This window comes from Xenopus laevis, chromosome 2S, assembly GCF_017654675.1.
Source record: "Xenopus laevis strain J_2021 chromosome 2S, Xenopus_laevis_v10.1, whole genome shotgun sequence".
NCBI lineage: Eukaryota > Metazoa > Chordata > Amphibia > Anura > Pipidae > Xenopus > Xenopus laevis.
In genome coordinates, this window is record NC_054374.1 from 64,549,972 (window position 1) to 64,575,715 (window position 25,744).

At 41.5% G+C, this 25,744-nt stretch overlaps 2 protein-coding genes across 2 annotated transcripts in view; one reads left to right on the top strand and one right to left on the bottom strand.

Annotated features, from left to right (window-relative positions):
• Positions 1–6,792: 6,792 nt before the first annotated feature.
• On the top strand, positions 6,793–14,666 carry lmod1.S (leiomodin 1 S homeolog). The gene is made up of 3 exons (XM_018249402.2): positions 6,793–7,390; positions 9,539–10,909; positions 14,039–14,666. The coding sequence occupies exons 1-3, from the start codon at positions 7,151–7,153 to the stop codon at positions 14,063–14,065; spliced, it is 1,638 nt and encodes a 545-aa protein (XP_018104891.1). The 5' UTR covers positions 6,793–7,150; the 3' UTR covers positions 14,066–14,666.
• Positions 14,667–21,059: 6,393 nt separating this feature from the next.
• Positions 21,060–25,744, bottom strand: part of shisa4.S (shisa family member 4 S homeolog) — a 29,695-nt gene continuing 25,010 nt past the window's right edge. The window contains exon 5 of the mRNA NM_001096205.1: positions 21,060–21,481. Within this exon, the coding sequence (NP_001089674.1) occupies positions 21,432–21,481 (50 nt within the window). The 3' untranslated portion in view covers positions 21,060–21,431. The remainder of the gene's footprint in view (positions 21,482–25,744) is intronic.

The following is a 25,744-nucleotide window of genomic DNA, read 5'->3' on the forward strand; positions in this document are numbered from 1 at the left end:
TTTTAGGGAGGGGGTAGGGTTGCCACCTTTTCTGGAAAAAAATACCGGCCTGAGAAATACTGGCCAGGTGGCAACCCTAGAAGGGTGTGATTATAATGCTATGGGGACTTACAGGCAGCCCCCCTTACAATGAGCACCCTGCCCAAAAAGTTTGGCTTTCTCTAACCCTATGATTGACTCCTGAAACAATTTAACAGAAGAAACTGATTAACAGACGTGTATTTGCTAGAGGAGAGCTGACTTTTGCAACATCGTTTTAAAAAAAGAGTAGAGAAAGAGATAACAAACAGTACTTTCAAAAGCAGTTACAATTACAAATATTTGCCTGATGCTTTTCCATAACCTATCTTAAGCTGGCCATAGACGCAAAAATCCGATCGTACGAATCATCGTTCGTTCGGACTTGCCCATCTCCCGACCTGCCACTAACCATTCAGATCAAATAAAGTACAAAAGAACAGATCAGCCGATGCTCTGCCCCTGACAGCAATCGTACAAAAGTTATGTCCGACCAAAGCTAGTCTCCCTCTCCTCTTAAAATCGTACGATTGGCAATACATGCAGAGATATTATCGGCAGCCGTCAGAAATCTTTTAACCTGTCCGATCGACCAAATGACCGATCTCCGGTCGCCGGACGAAAAATGACGGGACTCTCCACACACGGTCCGAAAATTGTACGAATCCTCAATTCGTACAATCAGATCTTTGTGTCTATGGCCATCTTTAGGGCTGTCCAACTGGCGGCTCACGTCCCCCCCTGTGTGGCACTCAACCTACCTGCTGTGTTTGTTTACCGTGTGTACGATTCAAATGGTTCACTACAGAGATTAACTGGCCCCTGCATTGTTTAAACCTCAAATTCACACTTGTGACACCTCTATTGTTCACACCCCTAAAGCCCTGTACTGTTCACACCTCAGACCCAGACTGAAACTGCCAACATTGTTCACCTGTTCACACTTTATAAAAAGTGCTAATGGGGCACCAGCACTGTGTCACTGTATGTAGCACATATTAGAATGTCCCTGATAGGTTTCCTTGTCTTTTGCTCTGTTCTGCTTTCCATATGCTCCATGTGTGTGCGCTGCTCTGCCTGTGTGTGCGATATACTCTGCCTGTGTGTGCGATATACTCTGCCTGTGTGTGCCCTGCTCTGCTTGTGTGTGCCCTGCTCTGCCTGTGTTTGACATACTCTGCCTGTGTGTGCCCTGCTCTGCCTGTGTGTGCCCTGCTCTGCCTGTGTGTGTCATGCTCTGCCTGTGTGTGTCATGATCTGCCTGTGTGTGACATACTCTGTCTGTGTGTGCCCTGCTCTGCCTGTGTGTGTCCTGCTCTGCCTGTGTGCCCTGCTCTGCCTGTGTGCCTTGCTCTGCCTGTGTGTGATATACTCTGCCTGTGTGTGCCCTGCTCTGCCTGTGTGTGACATTCTCTGCCTGTGTGTGCCCTGCTCTGCCTGTGTGAGCTGGAGCTGGGGGTGCTGGACACGTACCTCTTGCCTGCATACCCTTAGTCCTGGCTCTCAAGTCCCCAGCTCCTGCCTGCTCTCCGCTCGCTTATCTACCTGCTCTCATCCCTGCTGTCATAATGTGTCAGGGAATAGGTGCTCATGCGGTGGGGCAGGGGTGGAGCACCATTGCCGGCCAGGTTGCTTAGGGCTCCTGGCTGGCCTGTCCCGCCCCTGAGATGAAGCCATCTGGATTTCAGATTTGGTCACACCATGTCTTTTTTAGTTCTAAATTCTGCCTCTAGATGTAGCTAGAGTGCAATGGCCTTAGTCCATCAGAAGCAGTGTACTGAAAAAATCGCACTCCAGCACCATTCTAGAGCAATGATGCCCAACCAGTGGCTCGTGAGCAACATCTTGCTCCCCAACCTTTTGGATGTTGCTCCCAGTGGCAGGTACTTATTTTAGAATATCAGGCAAAGCTTAACTTGCATATAAGCCGTGTCTACTGCCCAACAGAGCCTCCAATAGCTAATAGCTACCAATAGCCAATCACAGCTTATAATTTGCACCCCCTGGTTCCTTTTGCATGCTCATGTTGCTCTCCAATGTTATGTTGCTCTTTTTCACGGGTAAAAAAGGTTGAGGACCCCGGATCTAGAGGCAGGACTTAGCACTAAAAAATGGTACTAAAAATGTGAAGTCCTGATAGCTTCATCTGTACGTCTACCCAGTGTTGGACTGGCCTACCAGGATACCAGGAAAACTCCCAGTGCGCCCAGGTGTCAGTAGGCCCTCATGCTGCTAAACATTTGGCCCTATATTCCCTATTTCTATGAGAACAAAGATGCTAAATAGATGGAATAATAGATTAAAGTATGTAAAGAAAGGAGACTAGGAGAATTGAGGTTGAATGAGGAGAGGAAGAATAATAGTACTGAAAATGAGCCCCTGGTCGAAGGTATGTGGGTGGGCCCCTGGTGCCCCAGTCCAACACTGCTTCTGCCTGCCCTGACCCCCACCCCCTAGTGACATCACAGATGAGGTGAGCACAGGTATATCTGGAACAACTGCTCACTGGGTAGAGGGTGGGTGAGGATCACGTGTAGGTCTACTTTCTGTTACCAGGCACATTGTGCAATTGCATTTTACTTAATCCTAACTACATGAAGTCATGTTGGTGGCAAAACAATCCTATATGTTTTTTTTGAAGACTTAAAGTATGGTGATTCAAATTATGGAAAAAACCCTTATCTGGCAAACCCCAAGTCCAAAGCATTCTGAATAATATATCTCATATACAAGCTTTAATCTCATGGAAATACAAATATTATTGTTAATGTAATAATGAAGCAATTACTTGTACTTGATGGTAACGAAACTGCATGAAACCATATCCTGTTGGGTTTATTTAAAGGGGTTCCAAACACTTTATTTCAGTTCAGTGGTTTTCAGATTGTTTACCATAAACAAAGAGTTTTTTCAATTGCTTGCCATCTTTTATTTTTTACAGTTTTCCAAAAATGTAAGTTTAAAGTTTAATGTCCCTGTCTCTAGTGTTTCAGTCTGGCAGCTCAGTGATGCAGGATCATTCAGAACTGTTACATTTAGTTGATACATTTCTCAGCAGTATCTGTGGAATATTAACAACTATTGTATCAATTCTAACAACTGCCTTTAATGAAACTCAGGGATTCTGCTCTGCAAGGACAAAGATAACAAATGTATTAACTATATGTATGGTTTAGAACAGTTAAAGAGTCAGCAACCCCCCCCCCCAGAGCTTTGCTTTAGAAGGTGATAAATTAAAAAAGTAATTGGAAAAAGTATTTAGTTCTGGTGAACAATCTGAAACCAACAGAACTGAAAAAAAACTGATTGAAGGTGAACAAACCCTTTAATGTTTAACTTATTTTTAGCAGACTTCGGGTATGGTGATCCAAATTTAAGAAAGATCCCTTATCTGGAAAACCCCAGGTCTCAAGCATTGCAGATGATACATTCTATATCTGTATAACCTAAATCTCAATCAAAATCTGACTGACTTCTCCTTGTTGACAGATTGCTGAGTGAAAAATATTGAAGAGTAAATTTATCGATTGCAAGTTTCATTTTTGTGATACTGTAGTTCATTTGATATTCATGGTCTATAGACAGGACCGCCATCAGAAATCACAGGGCCCCATACGACAAAATTTCCTGGGCCCCCTGAGCTGCGCCCACCGCAAGCCCCACCTACAAGTCCGCCCTCCCCACCCCACAGGTCCGTCCCCGACCACACAGTAAAAAAAAAAAATATATATTGGTGGCTAGGGTTCCCACATGTTAAAAAAAAGATATATGTGGTCAGGGCCCCCCATTAAAAAATATTGGTGGCTAGGACCCCACATGAGAAAAAAATTGGTGGCCAGGCCCCCCCCACATTATAAGAAAATTGATGGCCAGGGCCCCTTAAACGTCCATACCTTCCCGAAGTCAGCAGCTCTCAGAAAGATGGGGGGCCTGCTAATCAAGTAAGTGTGGCATGGACGGGCCCCCCTTACCCTCGGGCCCCCTACAACTCTCCCCCCTGATGGCTGCCCTGTCTATAGATGCATCTTGTTAATCTGGTTCTCTATGCTGCACTGAAAACATTTTCTGCCTCCCACCCACCGGACTGCCCACATAAAAATTCAGGGGGAAATTTTGAAGGGGTCACAGATTCCCTGGCCTCAAATTCATACACCCATGACTAATCCGAACTTTTTATCCAATTATACTGCCCTTTCAAAATGGTATTCATTGGCCGATCTATCACTGTTCTGCAGATCCAACATTTACATTCTTCAGATATGCAGTCAGAAATGTGCAGAGCCCTGGATGATTCCAGAGCCAAGGAGACTGTAAACATTCTGTTTTTATCTTTACCAAATAAGGATTTGTTAATTATGATCACACAAGCTCTGCCTCTCACAGCCACAGGGACAGCACAATATATAATTATATGAACACATCCCATGTCTCAGTGCTTCCAGCATCTTTATCAGAATTTCTAAATATTTTCTGAATAATTTCCTGTGCACTTTTCCCCAACCTACTGCCTCCTGTTTTTTCATTTAAGTGTTCGCAATCTCCAGTGGAATTTAAAAGCACCATCCACATTCCTCATTCTTTCCATGAACATTCTCTTCCTGAGAAGCCAATGTCTATTACTTACTATAACATCAGATATCAACTGTATAGCTAACCTAATTGTAATTGACGTCATGGCTAAAGGCTATGTGAGGGGAAGGTGCCTATAGCAACTGAAATTCCCAGCTGCCAGGTTATAAAATGTATTATGGGAAAAAGGAAGAGACCAGGGGCTGTCACCAGTCTTTTGTAAAGGGAAGCCTTCAATTCGTCTTAGTTTCAGCACTCACTTTGCCCCAAAGTGACAAATACATAAAATGGTGTGCATGTTTAGTCACACTACTGTAAACAATACTGTAACAAAGAATTTTAGTGACCTATAGCCCAGGGTCACTTAATATTAATTAATAGAATGGTATTATCTGGACCCAAGACAGTACAATTCTATTAATATAGGGTAGATGTTGTCACCATATGTTACATTTAAACTGGTCAAATATAGGTCAATGGCTCAACTGACCCTACTGGCAGCCTGTTATTATCATTTATTCTTTATTTATATAGCCTCAACTTATTCCACCGATCTTTACAAAGATTATATACCATTCCCTTGCCCTAGTGGAGGCTAATGTCACAGAAGGCACATCCTCAACATCTCTCAGTTTCTCTGCAGGCACCTGGTCAGCTGTGTGAAGGCACATGGAGTGGGTATTGACAGGAAAATGCATAGTTTCATGTTTTATCAATGATTTCCCCTCTGTGTGTCTGCACACAGGCCGACACCATGCATTGTGGGGACACAGCAGAGAGGAGAGAAGCTCATTGGTTTCTGTCTGCCTGCAGAGAAAGAGTAGGCAGAGACACTCTAAAGCTGTGCTTTTGTCACATTAGCCTTAGGGTAGGGGCACACTGGGCGATTCGGGGAGATTAAGTCGCCTGGCAACTAATCTCCCCGAACGCCTTCCCTCTGTTTTGTGCCGGCTAATATGAAAGCTAAAGCACACGTGGCGCTTCGTTTTCCGAAGTCGCCCGAAGTTGGGTCAACCTCTAGACATTTTGGTGGTCTGAAAAATAATTTGCTGCGGGGGCCCAGTAATATATGATTATTTACACTGCTGGACAGAGCATTTTAGTGTATAGTTTTAGTTATGGGGGTACTTAATTGATGTTTGAGAGCTTAACCACCTTCAGGTATGAAATTTTCTGGCTTCTGTGTAATAGATATTTGATTATATGCCAATTCGCCAGCGACGGCTTTGCTCACATCGCCAGGCATAGATTCGCCAGGACAATGCTAATTCACTAAAATCCGAAGTTGCATCCAGGGTGCCGAACGCTGGCAAAGTTGCGCTAGTGTTACTGCAGCAAGCGAAGCGAAGTTGCGCTAGCGTTGCATCATTTGCAACGTTGAATGGACGTATATGTTGCAGCCAATACATTACACTACACAAGCCCAGGGAACCTTAATAAAAGAAAATATAGTTGTTATATTGTCCTACACATGAGCCCACTGTATAGTTTATGTGCCATATGTTATGAAATGTTGGGGGGGAAGCCAGGTACCCCAGAAACATTTTTTATGATCTTTTGCAGCCTATCACCCTGAAAAATTAAAAAATTAAGACTTAGAAAAATTTTCAACTATTTTTTGAGGAAGTCCTATCTACTCTTTTGCACTTTGCCTGGTCTGAGGTTGTGAAGGCAAGTCTGGTGCAAGAGGTAACGTACAGTAAAATCCACATCTTAGTGAATTTGCGTAGTTATGTCCATTTGCCAGAGCCCAACTTCGCCAGGCGTAAGGGAGTGAATTACCGCTAGAGTTTATCTGTTTTGCTAGCGAAGTTACGCCAGCGACCATTAGTAAATCGGCGAAGTAATGAAATGTAATCATGCTGGCGAATTTTTGCTAGCGTTAGTCACTTGGCCCTTTAGTAAATCTGCCCCTTAGTGTATAGACAGGCAGAATAAAAAAAGAAGCATGTCTCATTCCATTTGTAATAAAATGCAGTTTAGTTAAATAGTTTAAATGTAATAAATGTGCAAGCAGTGAAATGCAGATTGTATTTCTAAATGTGCCATAATCACAGAAACAAAAGCCTCTCTCACTCCCATGTAAATATATCTGCAAAAATAAAGGAAAGCACGTTGAAGGCACACAGCTGAAAGGTTTGTACATAGAGCACATTCCAGCTCTGCCAAGAGATCCCTGACTCAGTTTCTGTGATTCTCTCCCCGATTTCCATAAAAAGCTATGATCCCTTGCTCTAAATTTGGGCATGAGCTGAACCTTGAAAGGAATGTCCTGAACCAGAGCCCCGGGGGGAAATGGAACCGTGCGTCCCGCCCCAACAACGAATCATTTGGGCTCCAGGAGGCGGTAAAGATGCGCTGTGCTTCATAATAGCGCGCACAATCCTCTGGGTGAGGGCTGGCACCTGCGGGAATCGCTATCCTCCCATAAAAACAGCTACCCCCGGAATTTCTTTTTAGCTGGGAAATTGTTTAGTAGCCACTAGTAGCCTATCGATTCTCCCTCGCTTTTAGCTGGACTGTATAGTATTGACCCTGCACTTGCCGCTCATTATCCTTAATCATGTCCCGAGTGGCAAAGTTCCGGCGCCAGGTGAGCGAAGACCCGGATATTGACAATTTGTTGTCCACTTTGTCCCCGGAGGAGATGGAGCAGCTGCAGAAAGAGCTCGATGCTGGGGACCCAGATGCAGGAGTGTCGGCTGGGCTGAGGCGAGATCAGACAGAGAGGGCATCCTGCCAGTTGGAAGCGGAGAGAGAAAGAGAGAACAAGAAGTTGGCCCAAAGGCAAGCAACAACTGAAGTAAGTAGCCTTAGTGGCTATCTAACGATTGCCCGGGTATATAATCCAAGCAGATGGAATGTGCTGGGCAGACGGGTACAGTGACATGTGGGCAGTCAGTTGGGCAGAAGAGCAAAGCAAATCTCCTTTACAGTGGGGGGTTAAATGGAGAACTAAACCCTAAAAATTAATATGGCTAAAATGTCACATTTTATACACTGAATTTATTGCACCATTCTAATGTTTTAGCTACTCAATAGCCGCAATGATCCAGGACTTCAAACTTGCAGTGTTGGACTGGGCCAGGGGAACACCGGCAAGGCCGGAACTAGGGGTAGGCAGAGTAGGCACGTGCCTAGGGTAGGGCACAAAACTTAGGTGGCGCCAGACATGTACCTTTCACTCTTGCCTACCCCGGTCTGCTGAGTCCAGCCCTTAATGCTTGTTTGCGCAGTGAGGGGGTGATTCTGCCGGTTAGCACACATGCAAAGGGGCGATGCTACCGGCTAGGTTGCCCGTGGTGCCCGGCCAGGCCCTGAACACTGGAAAAAACCCGCTGGGCCCCACTGGCTCAGACCCGGTCCTTGCACTGAAGCCAGAAGCGGCTTCCGCTCTCCCTCCCTGGTAGGGTTGCCACCTTACCGGCCTTCCTATATATATTTATCTTTTTTCCCTATTAACAACATTGGGATCAACCATCATTTTTACCGGCTAGGCTGGTAAAATACTGGCCGGGTGCTGTTGAAATTAAAAGAAGGTAGGTGTGGGGGGCGGAGGGGGGTGGGTGGCGGCTCATCCCCTCCCCCCTTTATTTGTGGTTTTTGAGTTATTTAACTTTTTATTCAGCAGCTCTCCAGTTTGCAATTTCAGCAATCTGGTTGCTATGGTCCAAATTACCATAGCAACCATGCACTTATTTAAATAAGAGACTTGAATATAGAGGGCCGTAATAGAAAGGGGGGTAATACAAAGCAGCAATAAAAATAAGTTTGTAGCCTTACGAAGCATTTGTTTTTAGATGGGATCAGCGACCCCCCCCATTTGGAAGCAGAAAAGAATCAGACGGAAAAGGCAAATAAATCAAAAAAACTATTAAAGAAATTATTAGCGAAGACAAGTTTAAACTTTGCTTAGAATTGGCTATTATATAACATAGTAAAAGTTAACTTAAAGGTGAACTACCCCTTTCAATAATCAGCCATTTAGACTAAAGCTCTGGATTATGGGTTATACATTTGTCAACAAAAAAGAAAAAAAAAAAGCTCTGGATTATGATAAGGGATTGAGTTTGCATTGTGTTTGATAGCAGGCATCTTAACTGACCCAATTTACTGAGCAATGTTATTAGGTAAACTAATGGAGATGTTTGTGGAAGAGTTTCCGTTTACGTCAAAGGCAGCCCTTGTGTGTGTCTCAAGGAGTTCAGAAGGACTTTGATATTTGTGCATCCAAAGTTTCAGCCCACATTATTGCCTTTATCAAGCATAAACATATCACTAAGTATTGTACCGGAATTTTTTGTTTTCTGTCTCTGCATATATAATTTACTCCAGTGCAAAGTAATTTTTTTTTTAAGGACCCTATTTGCCTAGTAATTGGGGGGGAGGTTGGCCCAAAACCATGACAGGTATACCTGCGCATCTGTTTCATTTTGATGAACAGATGGTGTAGGTTGGGCTTGGGTTCTTAAATCTCTTCTCAACCTCAGGTCAGATTAAGCATAGGATCAGTTTCAGATGTCAATGCATCACTACATTTGCCTTTAATTCATTTTTAGTTTTTTTTATATTATAGATATACTTAGTCTAAGGAACTTTTGAGTTGATCATTATTTGTATTCTGTATGATTTTTTAATTATTACCCTTCCAATTCTGCTTCATTCTTGCCTGTAAATGAAAAAAATGCTATCTGATGGCTGGGCACCACTGACCCCAACCAGTTAAAACAGATATTATTACTTATCTTTGCTTTCAGGCCCTTCTCCATGTATTTCCCATACAGATAGCCAAGCCTCTGCCTACATTATTGAACTGCCCCTAACCGAAGGGGCCAGCGGATTTTGGGCTGGTCAATGTAACACATAACTACTTTACAACACAGACAAAGTTATTTTAATTGGTTAATATCGGAAGATCATCTAAATTCTCTATATTTGATTCTTCTTTCAGAAGGAAAAATCTACAGGGAAGGTTAAGGAGAAAAAAGTTGAAGAAGACAGCAAAGAGTCTCGTACTAAAGACCAAAACAAGACAAAACTGGAAGAGCCAAAAGACACCAAAACCCAGAAGACTGACCTCAAAAAAGAAACACCAAGACCAAAAGATGATCGTGTTTCCAAGATGAGAGAGAGATTCAGACAAGACAAGAACAGCAGCACATTGGACAAAGAAAAGCCTGAAAAAAAATTATCTAAAAAACCCAGTCAAGAGAAAGTCACAAAAACGACAGAGAAAGAAAACACAGAATTAAAAGTTGAGAAAGAAGTCAAAGATATAAAGAGAGAGGCAGAAGAAAAGCCTCCAGAAAAATGCCAGGTTCCAGAAAAATCTCCAAAAAAGACAGAGAAAGTCGAGGGTCTGTCAAATGATAACAAGGTAACAGGGAAGAAGCTGCCAAATGAGGAGAAGAAGAGTTTGCAACAGGAACAGCTCGACAAGAAGCCTGAAAATGGAACACAGAATCAGACAGAAGAGAACAAAGAAGACGAGTCATCCAGTATTTTTGAAGAGCTTATGGAAAAGGTCAAAAATAATGATCCTGAAACAACAGAATTAAACCTTAACAACTCTGACTGCATCACTATTGAGACAATAATGGGCTTTACAGAGGCCCTGGAGTTTAACACAGTGGTTAAGGTGTTCTCTTTGGCCAATACCCGGGCTGATGATCACATAGCTTTGGCCATTGCTGCCATGCTAAAGTCGAATAAGCTCATCACAAGTATCAATCTGGACTCCAATCACATCACAGGCAAAGGTATCTTGGCCATCTTCAGAGCCCTTCAACACAATGACACACTGACAGAGTTGCGCTTCCACAATCAACGGCACATCTGCGGGGGGAAAACTGAGATGGAGATTGCTAAGATTCTTAAAGAAAATACCACATTGTTAAAGCTAGGGTACCACTTTGAGCTTGCAGGGCCCCGTATGACTGTCACAAATTTGCTGAGTCGCAATATGGACAAACAGAGGCAGCGCAGGCAAGCAGAACGAGCTGCACAGGCAGCAGAAAATAAGAAGACAAATTGCCTTGAAGTGCCAAAAATAAACACAATTCAGAAAACTAGCCCAAAGCCTTCGCCACAGCCCTCTCCTATGAATTCTCTAAAAAGAACTTCCAAAAAAAATGAGGTGCCTGCTCCCCCTCCACCTCCTCCGCCCCTTGCTCCCCTTGCACCACCTCTTGAGAATATTAGAAATTCACTGTCTCCTGCCTCCCAAAGAAGAGTAGTGGAGAAAACAGGACCTTCAGAGAAAAACTCTAGGGATCAGCTCTTGGAGTCCATCAGATCCAGCAATGTGAAACAGCTTAAGAAAGTAAGAAAGTTTTACCCAACTGGGTCTAGGCAACACCTGGTCCTAAACACTATGAGACCATATCTTGTTTGTAGTTATTTTCGAGTGAACATATATCTAAAGGCATCATGTATACAGTTTACATTAGTGTTTCTTGTATTCATCTTGAATGGCATTTTACAGTATTATTATTATTACCCCATTTGTGTAACATACATTTCTATTGCAGTTATGCAGCTTCTTATTTGATTTTTTATCTTCTAAAGACTCATTTATAAGGTGAACATTGAGTTAATACAAAGGGTCTGTGTTTTGCCTTCACCAATTTATTGTTATTATACTACAAGGCAGAATGAAATTAGTCCTTTTTGTCAATTAACAGAGGATATTAAGAGCACCATCAGGACCAAAAGCCATGTAAATAGCATCCCTGAAAGCTTACGGCAAGCCGACTGAAAAATCTTTAGAGGGGTCCAGGGTTTTCTTTAAAGGCAATGTTGCAGGGACTGATATTTAAATTCTCATTGCCTTAATTTGCTTACAATAAGGATTGAATAAGTGTGCCTGGCAACAGGGGGGTTTTGTTTAAAAATGGAACTCTGCCTTGTTTTAAACCAAAAAATGACTTACAGTCACATTTGTTGGCAATGTAGATGAGTTTCATTCATATTGATGCTGTGTGCTTGGGGCAAGTAACAACAAGGTGAGTAGAATGCCTGATATCTCCCTCTGTGCATTTTTACTCTTCCCTCCTTTATGTATGGACTGTAATCCAGGGGTGTAACTACAGAGGAAGCAGACCCTGTGGCTACAGAGGGCCCAGGAGATATAGAGGCCACATGAGGCCCTAAATAATGAGTAATTTTAATATATATTAGTATAACAGAACAACCTCTGGAGAGTTTGGGGGCCCCTCAAATTATTTTGCTGTGGGGCCCAGTAACATCTAGTTATGCCACTGCTTTAATCCTTTGTGACAAAAGTGTTAAAACTGTTCACAGGGACATATTTAAACATAGTTTGAAATCTGCCCAAAGACACAATTTGGATTCTAAGTCATAGTTATGATATTGTTTTTGGAAGACCAAAAAGAAAAGAAAACTTGTTTGAAGGTCCTACTCAGTAGTAATTCAGTAGATATTCAGTATATTCAGTGGATAGTACTGTAAAACTAAATAGATGTATGTGTATGTGACCAGCTTAAGAGTACATAGCAAAAGCTATATGGTCCCTTACCACATCTCTTAGACCAGGGGTCACCAAACTTTTTTAACCGTGATTCTTATTGAAATGTAAAAAGAGTTGTTGAGCAACACAAGCATAAAAAAGTCCCCTGGTGTGCCAAATAAGGGCTTTGATTGGCTATTTGGTAGCCCCTATGTGGACTGATAGCCCACAGGAGGCTCTACTTAGAACTAGAATGTGTTTTAGTATGCAATTAAAACTTGCCTCCAAGCCTGGAATTCAAAAATTGGCACCTGCTTTGAGGACACTGAGAGCAACATCCAAAGAGTTGGAGCTACTGGTTGGGGATCACTGTCTTAGACTAATCGCACATGGGTTGTATTTACTCGCTTGCAATCTGCCCCTTGTATGTGTGGGTCTCCTTAGGCTAGTGGCAGATGTTATCCACTGCCTTCTGCCCATGTCTACAAATGAGCTGAAAGGTACAGCATTGATCTGTGTGCACAGATTTTGGAGTGAAAATGCATAGTTTTGCATTCTCTACACTAGCAGAGAAAAGCATTGTGTGCCACACACAGACTAATGTGTTAAAAAAAAAGTCTTGAAAAGGTTATAATGCCGAGGCTCATTTACAAACACAAATATGAAACCATGCAATAACCAACAGCAAAAAGATCATCTACTTCAGTTATGTATTGGTAATGGTTCCGATGAGTTTCTGTACTGGGACAAATGAATCCAGTGTTATTAAGTGATGACTGACAGAAAGTGAAATATTTTGTCACAAAGTCATGCTTCATGGATTTATGTATAACAGAGGACCCTATAACATCATCCTGGGTGAACCCATTATCTTCTTCACTGCAGTAAAGCGTTGTGACTGAGCTGAAATGTTAATTAGGGCTAAACTCCATGGAAGATTTTGCAGGATGGCATCAGATCAACAGATCACATCTTACAAGTCTGATGTAGTCACATGTGTCAAAATATAATGGGACCGATCTGAAGTGTAAAGTACCTGGAAAATGTTCCATCCAATAGGACACGTCTGTCATGCTACGTCTACATGTGGTGTCTGACAGACTTTCTTTTCTATTGAAATACATTGAATGTTGAATGTAGATGCATGAACAAACAACGCCATCCGACTTTATCTGATGCAACTTTACAGTGTAGCGAAAGGGAATCAGGATCCTACAACTCTTGCTGTTGCGTGGTGTTGTATGGCAAGATCAAATCAAATCTGACGCACAAATTCGGATCAAAATCTCCTGTGGAGTTTAGCCCTTAGGCCGACACATCATCACAAATGATAAAATATGGAATTTAATGAATTCTTTTGTAACAAAACTCTGTAGGATTTGATATGATAATAAGGACCCATATATATATATGCAAATCAGAGACAGCTAGGGGCCGATTCACTAAGGGTCGAATATCGAGGGTTTATTAACCCTCGATATTCGACTAGGAATTAAAATCCTTCGACTTCGAATATCGAAGTCGAAGGATATAGCGCAGATAGTTCGATCGAAGGATAATTCTTCGATCGAACGATAAAATTTTAGATTTTAGATTTTAATCCAACAGTCGAAGGAATATCCTTCGATCAAAAAAAGTTAGGCAAGCCTATGGGGACCTTCCCCATAGGCTAACATTGACTTCTGTAGCTTTTAGATGGCGAACTAGGGGGTCGAAGTTTTTTTTAAAGAGACAGTACTTCGACTATCGAATGGTCGAATAGTCGAACGATTTTTACTACGAATCCTTCGATTCGAGGTCGTAGTCGAAGGTCGAAGTAGCCCATTCGATGGTCGAAGTAGCCCAAAAAAAACGTCGAAATTCGACGTTTTTTTACTTCGAATCCTTCACTCGAAGTTAGTGAATCAGCCCCCTAATGTCAAAGTGGGAAATATGGTTGCTTGATTAGACAATTTCTAATAACTTTGTTTTACTCTCTTTTAGGTGGAAGTGCCTAAATGGCTGAAGTAAAAAGCATTATCCTGTGTCTCACCTCACTACCACACCATGGATCTTAGATTGCTGGCTTAATAAATCCTGGCATATTGAGGCAGTATTTTGGACTTGGGTTGCTGAGGGATCCATTGCCATAAAGGAAAGAGATCGCCATGTTTATTTTGGTTATTATCTTCCAAAACCGGCTTACTGCAGCAGCACTTTCTTAACTGCACATGAAGTCTTATTTATCCAAAATGTCATTACCATCCTTTATTCAGGATTATCAGTTTATCAGTGACGCACTGTGCAACATGGTTCACTACTTCATCATTAATCCATTCAGAGAAGCTATTTTAACTATGTAATTCACCAGATGAATTTAAGGACTGACAGTTGTTTTTTTTTTTTTAAGTAATAACCAAAAAAAAAAAATAAAGCTGTGTTTGCAAAGTGAGCACTCTACCCACACAGTTTATTTTCTTCTGTGGGTTAAGATGTATGATGGATACTACGTGCCGCTTCTCGGAGAAATTAAATTTACACAGAATATATATTACAATTGTTGTTATTTTATTGTTCAAAAGCAACTGTCTCACAGTTTCAAGAGCTTAATAAACATAAATAATTGTCTGAAGTTCTGTCTAACAGTTCATGGGAGCTGCCTTCTGGCACGGCTGACTGGGAAAAGGTTTGTTATATCTTTCTGTTCCAGTTTTCCTTATTTGGGAATTTCAGTAACTTGTTTCTTAATCTCTGGGCAAGGGGTGGGGGAGAAAGAAAGCGGGGGAAGTTTGGTGGGTAAGAGCAAAGAATTTACTTACAAAATAAGAGCTGAAAGGAGGGGGATATAGAGCAAGGGACTAAACGCTCAGCTGCCTAGTAGGAATAAACATTAAATCCCAGCAGCCTCGGCTAGAAGACAACGGCTGAAGCTGTAAAATATCAGCGGATATGAAAATACCCCAGTATTAATGCAGATTATAGATATCGAGAAATCAGGCCAGTGCTTATTGTGTTCATTCAAAGGTCCTGCTTTGTATAAATGCATTTGTAAATGTATGTATAATTTGACATGCTGCTTGATTTGGTCAAGACATTTTCTGTATTCTGCAATGACAAAATACTCATTCTGAATAGACTGATTCTATGGGAAGTGGCTCTCACTAGGCAAGCAATATGGCAGATCAGTTTTTATTAAAGAGAACTGATAAAATATAAATTAAAAGGATAGCTTATATTACTTGTAAATTATTCATTATGCTCTTTGGGCTAGGGCCACACAACATGGATTCTCTCCCTGCTGCCCCATTGCTCCTCTTCTACAATATTCTGCTACACAGAGCATCAGATTTCTGTGCGGAATTTAAAATTTTGCGTTTTGGCGACAAAATCCACAGCATCTGCCTGCACCCAAGCAGAGGTAATGATTCTGGGTGCAGGCAGAAGAGGAGCAGAGGGGCAGTGCATTCTCAGTTTGTGTTCCTACACAGGCCAAGATCCAGTTTGTTTGCACAGGAGTCCATTCAACACTTCCATTCCAAATGAGTAAAAGAGAGGAGGCTACTGCCCACAGTAAGGGCTGAAATCTGCCAGTGCATTTTCAGTAAGGTCAGGTCAGGTCAGGTCCTAGTTTTAAAGGGGAACTAAAGTCTGAAATAGAATAATGCTAGAAATGCTGTATTTTGTATACTAAATATAAACATGAACTTACTGCACCAGAAGCCTAATAAAACAAATGATCACCATCTTGTAACTATGTTATAAATCTTTGCAATACCAAGACTACGCACATGCTCAGTGTGGTCTGGGCTTCAGTTGGGAGGTTAAGCTTAGGGATCATCATAAATTATCAAAATAGCACAAGTCAAATAATATCTGCCATAGAAGCTGATACAGCAAGACTGATTAATAATCAGAATATGCAGATTGCACTGGGTCTGCATATACAAATCTCAGTCGCCGGCTGCTTTATAGGGCAACAAACAAAGCTGCTCGAGTTCTGGGAAGTAAGGTGGGGGGCCTCCCCCCTGCCGTTTCAAAGTATGATCGTTTCCCTACAGAGCAGTTAGGGTCTGTCTGAAGTTTCCTATCCACAGCAGTTAGAGCAAGTAATATGAAGGGGGAATTTCACTGCATACAATCAGGTTTCTTATAAAAACGGTACACATTTTTTAAATGAAGTATATTGGAGATAGATTTCTTCTTCATTACATTCCCTTTAAAGCCATTTGTCATCTGCTGACCTCTGAAGGAAAGGAGCAGTTTCCTCAATTTAAGTGCAGTGCTCTGACAGGTGCTGCAGAACCCTCTGCCCCAGCACCAGTACAGTATCCTGCTAGTGATCTGCATTCTTATAGATTTTCTTTTTATAGGGTATTTACTCTACATGCATAGATCCAGATTTTGAGTTGCCTTAACATTTTTTTTTATAAGCCATAGCGCTTTAACCATAGAACCACTATATTACTTGCCTAATTGCAGTAGACAGTCAAAAAGTAGTGGTGGCACACATGCACCAGAACAGATTAGCACATGAACAAATCTGATTTTTTTTTTATTCAAACACAGTAATTTTTCTGCTAAATGAGTTCAAGATTTGTATTTTTACAAGAAGTGACAAGTCACAAAATATATATACCCAGAAAGGTTAGAAATGACCCCTTCTGTGTTCTGTTGCACACAGTAGAATATGTAGATGGCACCTAACTTAAAAAGAAGGCTGCATCGACTACCGTGTCCCTGATTTTGTTCAGTCTTGGGGATTCTGTGATGAAATGGGCATAGACCAGGTTTAGTTTATACAACACAGTGACTCCACTAGGATGGCCTGTTAAAGCACACAGTGACAAAGCCCAGATGCACACCATGGAAGGCTAATTTAACAGTTTCAATCCCTGTTCCTCCCAAACAGTATTAGAGGACAAACATAGCATCCTGGGACCTCATTTCTGGTTATCATTGGGTAACTACTTTTTAAAGGGACATCATGCTAGTATTATTAACCCAAACCTACAAACCCTATCTACACACCTATATTACTGACAGCAACTAAGCTTGGATTGGCATAACCCTCTGGTGCTTTAAGCTACCTGTATGTTGAGTAAAACTGGCCATTCATGTTAAAGTCCTCATCCTAGGGGATTTTCTTTCCAGCTTGATAGGTTAAATATTGTTCGGGCAGGTAGTCCCAAGCGTTCCATACATGGGCAAGAAAGTTGGCCCCTCCTTTGTGGTTTGTTTATTCACACACATTATATTGTAGTCAGATTCCTGTCAGTACAAAACATTATATTATTAACAAAATACTGGACTGAACTGAATATGTGCATTCTAGTCTATTTATTGCAGGGCCGGAACTAGGGGTAGGCAGAGTAGGCGGCCGCCTAGGGCGCAATCATGATGGGGGGCGCACTTTTAGGGGGATTTTGTTTTCTTTTTTTTTAAACCCTGGCTTGCTTGGCCTTTAATAGTTTTTTAATTTTATAAACTGCCTATTCCAACCCCCTCTTGCCCGTGATTTGTACTGCAGGCACTCTCCACCTCCCTCTTGGCTGCTGCTGGCACAGCTACATACCGGTATTTGTGGGCAATATAGTGGATTTTTGGCTCCTGCTGGCACAGGTACAGATTGGGGGCAATATGATGGATTTCAGACTGGGGGTAACACTATGGTAACACTATGATTGATGTTTTGTCTTATGCTGGCACAGGTACAGATTGGAGTATTGGAGGTAATTTGAGTGATTGACTGCCGTTGGCACAGGTACAAATAGGGCAACATAATGGCTGCACGGGAACAGGGGGCAGTATGAGTGGTAAGGTGGAAAATGGTAATGTAGGGCTGGGGGGGGCACTGATTGAAGCCCTTGCCTAGGGTGCCAAAATACCTTGGCCCGGCCCTGATTTATTATGCTCTAGTTCACATCTGGCTAAAAAGATTTTGGAAATTACACTGCATAGTAAAGTAATGTATTGTTACAGATGAAGATAAACAGATTTAGAAGCGGTTACTCTGCTGCCATCTGCTGACAGAACAAGAGTTATTTCCCTGTTTACTTTTTTTTAAAAAAATGGTGCCAGTGTGGTCTGCTCGTGTTGGTTCTTGCCTGTCCTATTAGGAAAAGGAAATGTTAACCCATAGCTTCTGCTGTAAAAGTAAAATTTCATTTTTATTTTGAGACTTAAAAATGATACCTCCCTTCAAGTTCATCTTAAAAATGCAATACACATTTCTTGGTGTAATAAACAATTGAACATGCAAAAGAATATAACAATATAAATGCAAATGTGTTATCTTAATATTTTTTACATTTGGCTTTTATTATAATTGCTCAAAGGAAAAAAAGTAACTATTATTAGTCCTACTTGTCAATGCTGTTATGCAACACAAATTTAACCAAGGTCTTGATGGTGACTTGCCATTCTGTCACCTAATGTGTATTTAAAGCTGGCCATAGACGCAAAGATCCGATCGTACGAATCGTGGATTCGTACGATTTTCGGACCGTGTGTGGAGAGTCCCGACATTTTTCGTCCGTCGGAGATCGGTCGTTTGGTCGATCGGACAGGTTAGAAAATTTCTGTCGCCTGCCGATATCTCATCGTGTATTGCCGATCGTACGATTTTCAGAGGGAGACTGTCACTAGTGTTGTCAGACATAAGTATCGTACGATTGCTGTCAGGGGCAGAACATTGGGTGATCTGTTCTTATTTGATCGGAATGGTAAAGACTTTGATCTGAATGGTTAGTGGAGGGTCGGGAGATGGGAAAGTCCGATCGTACGTTGATTCGTACGATCGGATCTTTGCGTCTATGGCCAGCTTTAGGCTATGAAAATAGTAACTTATTGCAGTAATTGTATTTTTTATTGGCCCACTTTACTGATAAACATATTCTCAGCATAACTGGTATTCTAGTGATGAAAAGGGTGAAAGGGCACAGAATATGGACACAGGGAAATCAATTAACTCACATAAATACACGTTTATTTTAAATAAAGAATATGAAAATATGGGACTATGAAAGAAGTTCTGCTGATGGTAAGTATGCATGACTATACTTACATGTTGATATATGTTTTACACACACACATATATATATATATATATATATATATATATATATATATATAGTGAGCATGATCAGACAGGTCTTGAACAGGGCAAAGTCCATTTATTGTTCACATATAAAGACTTTGGGAGCAAAGCAGCATAAAACAAAATAAAACAAAACAAAATCCTTGCCACACTTGGGCTCTAACTAATACACAGGGTAGTTTCCCCTCTCTACTACCGGTCCCCTACTGGGATTCCCGGTCAAACACAAACAGTACAACTCCCCAGAGTCACAGTACCTTTACAAAGTCCTTTCCCTTAGGGGAAAAATAAACAGCCACTTCCAATGGCTACACTCAGCTCCCAGCTCTCCTCAGTGTGTGTCTCAATCTTCCTCTCTAGCAGCTAGCAGATCTAGCCTGCTAATTATTCCCCAGGTGAGGCTTTCTAGGGGAATTAACCCACTCAGAACTGCTGTACATATGGGAGAAAGACAGGAACCTAGGGGAAATATATCTCCCTTCACACTGTGTTCCAGTTACCGGTTCACAATATATATATATATATATATATATATATATATATATATATATATATATATATATATATATATATATATATATATATATACACACACACACACATATATATAACTGCTGTGTAGCCATAGAGGCAGTCATTCAAGCTGGAAAAAGGAGAATAGACACAGGATACAGAGCAGATAACAGATAAGCTCTGGGATGCTTCAGAATTTATCTGTTGTCTATTGTTTATCCTGTGCAGGGCTGGAACTAGGGGTAGGCAGGAAAGGCACCTGCCTTGGGCGCAATCACTGGGGACGGACTTCCAAGGAGAATTTTTTTTTTCTGTTCCATTTTTATTGTGTCCACTACTTGACCATTAAAAAGGTATGTTAAGAGAGCCGCCCACCCCAACCATCTTTGTGTGTTTCCTTTTTGCGTTCCCCAACACTCCTCTTGCTGGCTTGTACATCTGACCTTTCTGAACGGCGCATGCGCAGTATATCCGTTCTGACGTCATTACAAAGGCTCGCGCTAAACTTGGTGCGCTGGTGTGGCTCGTACGCATTGGAGAATGTGAATGCTGTCTGGACCAATTTTACTTAGCTGTCTCCTGGCACAGGTACACGGGGGCAGGAAGTGGGGCCTAAATAAATGTTTTTCGTGATTGCACAGGTGTTGGCACATATTCAGGGGGGCCTGGTTACATCTTTATGGGATGGCTCCTGACACAGGTACACAGGGAGTTTTGGAAACTCAAATTGCGAGCGGGTCCATAACAACACCTGTGCTGCAACATAAAAGGCGTCCCGGATCCAGACGTATTAGATATGTAATTAGCAGTAGTGATATGGAGCACACGATAGTTAGGAAGAATAAAGCCTTCTTTATTATAGGCTTTACTCTTCCTAAGTACCGTGTGCTCCATATCGCTAATGCTAATCACAGGGAGTTTTGGGCCTGGTAATTAAATATTTAATGTGGCTGCGCTGAATCTGATGCTGGCACAGGTTTAAGGGGGTCCTGGTTAAATATTTTATGAGGCTGGCACTGGTTTGGGGTGCAATCATGAAAAGAGGCTGCCTAAATGTTTTATTTGGCTACAATGGATGCAGGCACAGGTTCAGGAGGGAAAACATCACGGGGGCTGGTTAAATATTTAATATGGCTTTACTGATGCTGGACTCTGGTACAGGTTTAGGGGGGGGCAATCAAGAAGGGGGGGTTTGAAAAATATATTGTGTGGCTGTACTGGATACTGGCACAGGTTCAGGGTCTTTCTGAAGCAAACACACCAGTTTTACCAGTGCAAGGCAACAGTACATTATATTGTCACTCCTTTAAAACACTTTAATGTTTCTACTTTAAGAAGACCTGTGTGTGCCTTGCTTTCAACTAATGGTATATAAATGTATATTGCTAAGGCAAGTTGGACACACACATATACATATATATATACTTCCCATTCTTTATTAACAGCTGTCTATTCAATATTCCAGTGCAGTTGTAGCTATATGTAAATATTAAAATTAGAAGTAATAATATACAAACATGCTTATGAACATTTCATTATCTGTGCTGTTTGTAAGTAACCTCACAACAGTCTTCAATTCCACAGCACTTGGTGACATAATAACATACTTTATAGTAACACAAACAATGTGTGGGTATATTTATGTGTATGAATGGGATTCTCAGTTCCTTTTGCGTTACGTGCAGATGACCAACATGGATCAGCTATTCCACAAAGACAAAAGTTCAAGGAGTCTATAAATATTCCCTTATATTTTGCTGTATCCGCATATTTGACACTGCGAAGATCTCACATTCCGGGCTGTGCTGGGTTAGGATAAGGTGCATATGGAGGGGGACCTAGGGTAAAAAAAAGTAATAATATTTATATGATATAATAACCTGAATTTCAAACGGATAATTAACAATAGTATAGATATAGTAGAGTTTCTGAAGTAAACACACCAGTTTTACCGGTGAAGCAAAACACTACATTATATGTTCATTACTTTAAGCCACTTTTATTTTTTGGTGTTACTGATCCTTTAACTCATGTTGGTTTTTTAAATAAAGAACTCCACAATGGGTGGCTACGATGTGCTGGTCTCCTTGGGGAGGAGCATATTTGTGAATCATCCTGGTAAAGTGCTTACATTAATTCATCACAAATGTTCAATGGTTTTAAAGTTACTTGTATATGTAATTTCTATCTAAATATAATTGCTATTGAAAACAGTAATGGGGAAATGTATTTCCTGGCCATCCCCCGTCAACATGAAAATTCACTAATGGGTTAATCTCCTGCTACTCCCAGCCTTGGCAGAAGATAGTTAATTTTAAGAACCCATAAAGCCCACCCCCTCCTGGCTCACATCAGTCTTTTTCTTCTGTCCCAGCCTCACTGTTTTAAGTGCCTCTGCTCCTTCTGAAGAGCCCAGTAAAAGTGGGTAAGTGAGATTCAGAAGCATTTAACAAGTCTGCAATGAAGGGCATAGAATTTGTAATACATTTTCATTGAATATCTTTCTAAGAAGATGAATTGTATATTTATTTGACCAAAAGCTTTTACTCCCCTTAAGACTGTTAAATGTACCCTCAACCTGGAGGAGTTTGACAAACTAACCACTTCTCTTCTTTTTCCAAGGGCTCAGACCTTGTTGCACAATGCCTGGTTTACGGCTGTGGAGCTTTGAGTTCGAATACCGGCTGTGATCCTTTGGTGAATACTTAAGTGCCAGATTTTATTCAGGCAGAGTAGTTTAAAATCTCCAAACGAGTTCTGGTTGAGAGATAAGTGTAAGAGCCGTATCCTTTTTTTTTTTCAGGTGAGATGAGTGGATCTGATGGCAGACTCCAATGGCTAGATTAACTAAGAAGGCGGCTTTGCCAATAGATGACATTTCAGCACTGAAACATCCCAGGAATTAAAGAAATGTTATGTCTTCTGGATGGCCTATAGCCTTCTGTAGCTCTGTGGCAGTTACAAAGGCCCTTTCTATCTGGGCAAAGAATCTGGAACAAGTCATTGAGGATAAAGTTCCCAGAAAAAAAAACAAAAAAAAAAAAACAATTATTTAATAAAACTTAAAAGGTCTGGATGACTTCAGAATAAGCCTCTCTAGAGCTTATCCAGCTGTCAGCTTGATCTTTGTCATTGAAGTTGCAGGGCAGAGCCCTTTGGGTTAAAACATGGTTTGCAGATACTGGCTCCAGGAATTTCTTTGCAAGATGCCTTTTGAAGGGAAAGGATTATTTGGGAAAGCCTTAGATGACATGGTCTCCCAAGTCTTCAGGGGGAAGAGTACTTTTCTTTCCCAAGCAAGGCAGTTCCATGACAATTACAGGATCGTTTGTAGGTCTTCTCCATAAGAAGGCAGGACTCCAAAAATTTACAATCCGGAGAATAATTTAGATTTTCATCTTTGCGATCAGGACAAGGTTCTTTCAGGTCCAGAGTTGGAGTCCCAAGATCTCCCAAACCTTCCTCAAAAGCTCATTTACAGTCACTCCGTCCAGCCTACCCCAGGTTGCTCACCTTTCAGGAAGTCTCGGCTAGAAAGGTTCAAGATTCATGGGTGAAAACGTATGTATCTTTCAATTATTTGCTCCTACTGCAATTCCTCAAGACGTAGGGGAAAGGACATTTCTTGTTTTCAGGGCTGTTGTTAAGAGAGCAATTTCAGTGGTTCCATCTCAGGAAGAGTTTTCTACTCTCTGCTATTTGCTACTGGAGACTTACGTCCCATATTAGACCTTGAGGAATAACAGATTCCCGAAGAGCCAAACTTTAACCCAAGAGATTGGCTAGCCTCTTTAGATTAAAGATGTTTATTTGCATGTGTCCATTGCTTTAGAACATCTCAGATTTCTACAATTTTGTCTCTAAGACCAACATTACCAATTTTGCTGTCTTCGCATTGACCTTGCTACTTCTCCCAGAACTTTTACCTAAGTTCTTGTTGTGATAATAGCCAAGCTAAAGGGCAGGAGAACATAGAGATCTACCATTACCTGGATGATTTACTTTAGGGATGAGTGATCCAGTCACATCACCATCCATCTAATAAAAAGGAGGTTTTAGAGAAGTTTGGCTGGATCATAAGGGTAGCCAAAAGTCAGATGATACCATGTCAGAAAATGGCATACCTTGGAGCTCAAATTGACACCTGCCCTTCAGGTAACGCAATTTTTGGAGAAGTCATTCACATCTGCAAAGTAATTCGTGATCATTCTGGGCCTTCTGATTTCAACTATAAACTTGGTGAAATGGACCAAATGGAGAATGGAGGTCTATTCAGTTATTTTCTCAGGCAGTAGGATCCTATAGCTTGAAACTGGCAATTCAGATCAACACAAGAGTGCAAGAGACATCTAGCCTGGTGGAAAATACCCAGCAATTCCTTTTATGGTGTTTCCCCTCAGGAAACCAGCTTGGATAGAGGTGTTCACAGATGCCTCAGGGGCAGGGAGAAGACCTTTTCCTAGATACTGACCAATATCCTGGAGCTCAGTGTGGTTCTAGGGTCTGCAGTGAAGATCAGACAATGCAGTGGCTGCAGCTTATTTTAGAAATCAAGGGGAACAAGGAGCAAGTTCTTGATCAAAGAGACTGTCCCAATCATGGAATGGGTTTAGATCCACCTTCAAGATTTAACTGCTCTGTACATTCCAGGAGCGCAATATCCTGAGGCAGATTATCTCAGCCAGCATCTATTGGGACTGTCCGGAGCTGAATATGATGGCAATAGATCTGAACTCCAAGCTTCAGATCTTCCTCTTCAGAGTCCCTTGTGTGGGACTGTGGCAGTAGATGCCTTCTCCCAGAGTTGGGAGGGTCTGTTTGCTTACATCTTTCCTCCAGTACGGATAATATTGAGAGTCCTGCAAAGGATCTTATTGCCAAGGATGGACATGATGACCATTCTTCCACTTGGCCCAGAAGACCTTGGTATCTACTCCTGAGAAAACTGTCAATTATGTTTGTTACTACTTCCACAAACCAGAGGTCTCCTTCTCCAGGGCAGTTGGAAGCATCCAAACCCAATCACCAACTGATGGTGTGGAGGTTAAAAGGAGGATCCTAAGAGAGTATGAATGTTCTGATCAAGTCAAACCCTTATCAATGCCAGGAAATGCAATACAAATTGTAAATATTATAAAGCATGGCAGATATTCTCTTACTGTGCTGTTGAGATGCATCTTAATCGATAACACCATCTGTGGTGGATATCCTGAAGTTTCTTAACATAGGGCTACAAAAGGGTCTGAGTCTCAGCACTCTGAAAGACCAAGTCTCTGCATTGTTGACGATTTGAGAAGAGGTGGTCGAGAGATCCATTAGTAGATACGTTTTTCCAATCAAAACTCAAAATTCGTCCACCATTGAAGTGGTCTATTTGTCCAACCTGGGGTCTTCCTCTTGATCGGAGATCCCTCTCTACTGCACGACTGAACATTTAGATCAAGTTCTTTGTGGTTGCTTACTCCTAGTTAGCTGTGAAGTCAAGCTTTTGACCTTCGAGGGACAGGCCCTTCGTAAGATGCTCCTTACAGGATGTTCCATGAGGAGAATGTATTTCTGACTATAATCAGTATCCTGCCTTAAGTTGTTTCTAAGTTCCACATTAATTAACCAATTGTATTGCTGTCCTTGGAGCCTCCAGCATCCTTTCGGGATGAGGGTTCAAATATAGATATAGTCTTACAATGTTTTGAGATTTATTCAAAAGAAGAGAAGACTTCAGAAAGTTTAGAATACTGTTTGCTGTGCCAGCAGGAAGGAGAAAAGGGGAACTTGCCTCCAAGTCTACTCTTCCTGGATAGTCAAGACCATATCAAGGGCTTGTAAACAGCAGGGCAACTATTTGCCTAGGGGAGTAAGGTACATTAGACACTTGGTGTGGCAGCCTCATGGGCATCAGGCAGGAGTGTCTTCTGAAATGACCTGCAGTTACCTACTACGTTTCTTTTTAGACTCTACAGATTCGAGGTTATGTCTTCATCTCAGGTCCTGTTTGGACAGTTAGTTGTCTTATTTTTTAGCCTGTTGGGCCATATAAATTGAAGAATAATTATTTTCCCTCCCTTGGGGTTTAATTGCTTGGGTATGACCCATTAGTGAAT

Excerpts from the sequence above, each read along its gene's own strand:
- lmod1.S (XM_018249402.2), top strand. The coding sequence starts at position 7,151 with ATGTCCCGAGTGGCAAAGTTCCGGCGCCAGGTGAGCGAAGACCCGGAT. Across the intron at positions 7,391-9,538 it reads AAAGGCAAGCAACAACTGAA|AAGGAAAAATCTACAGGGAA; the intron begins GTAAGTAGCCTT and ends TTCTTCTTTCAG. Across the intron at positions 10,910-14,038 it reads ATGTGAAACAGCTTAAGAAA|GTGGAAGTGCCTAAATGGCT; the intron begins GTAAGAAAGTTT and ends ACTCTCTTTTAG.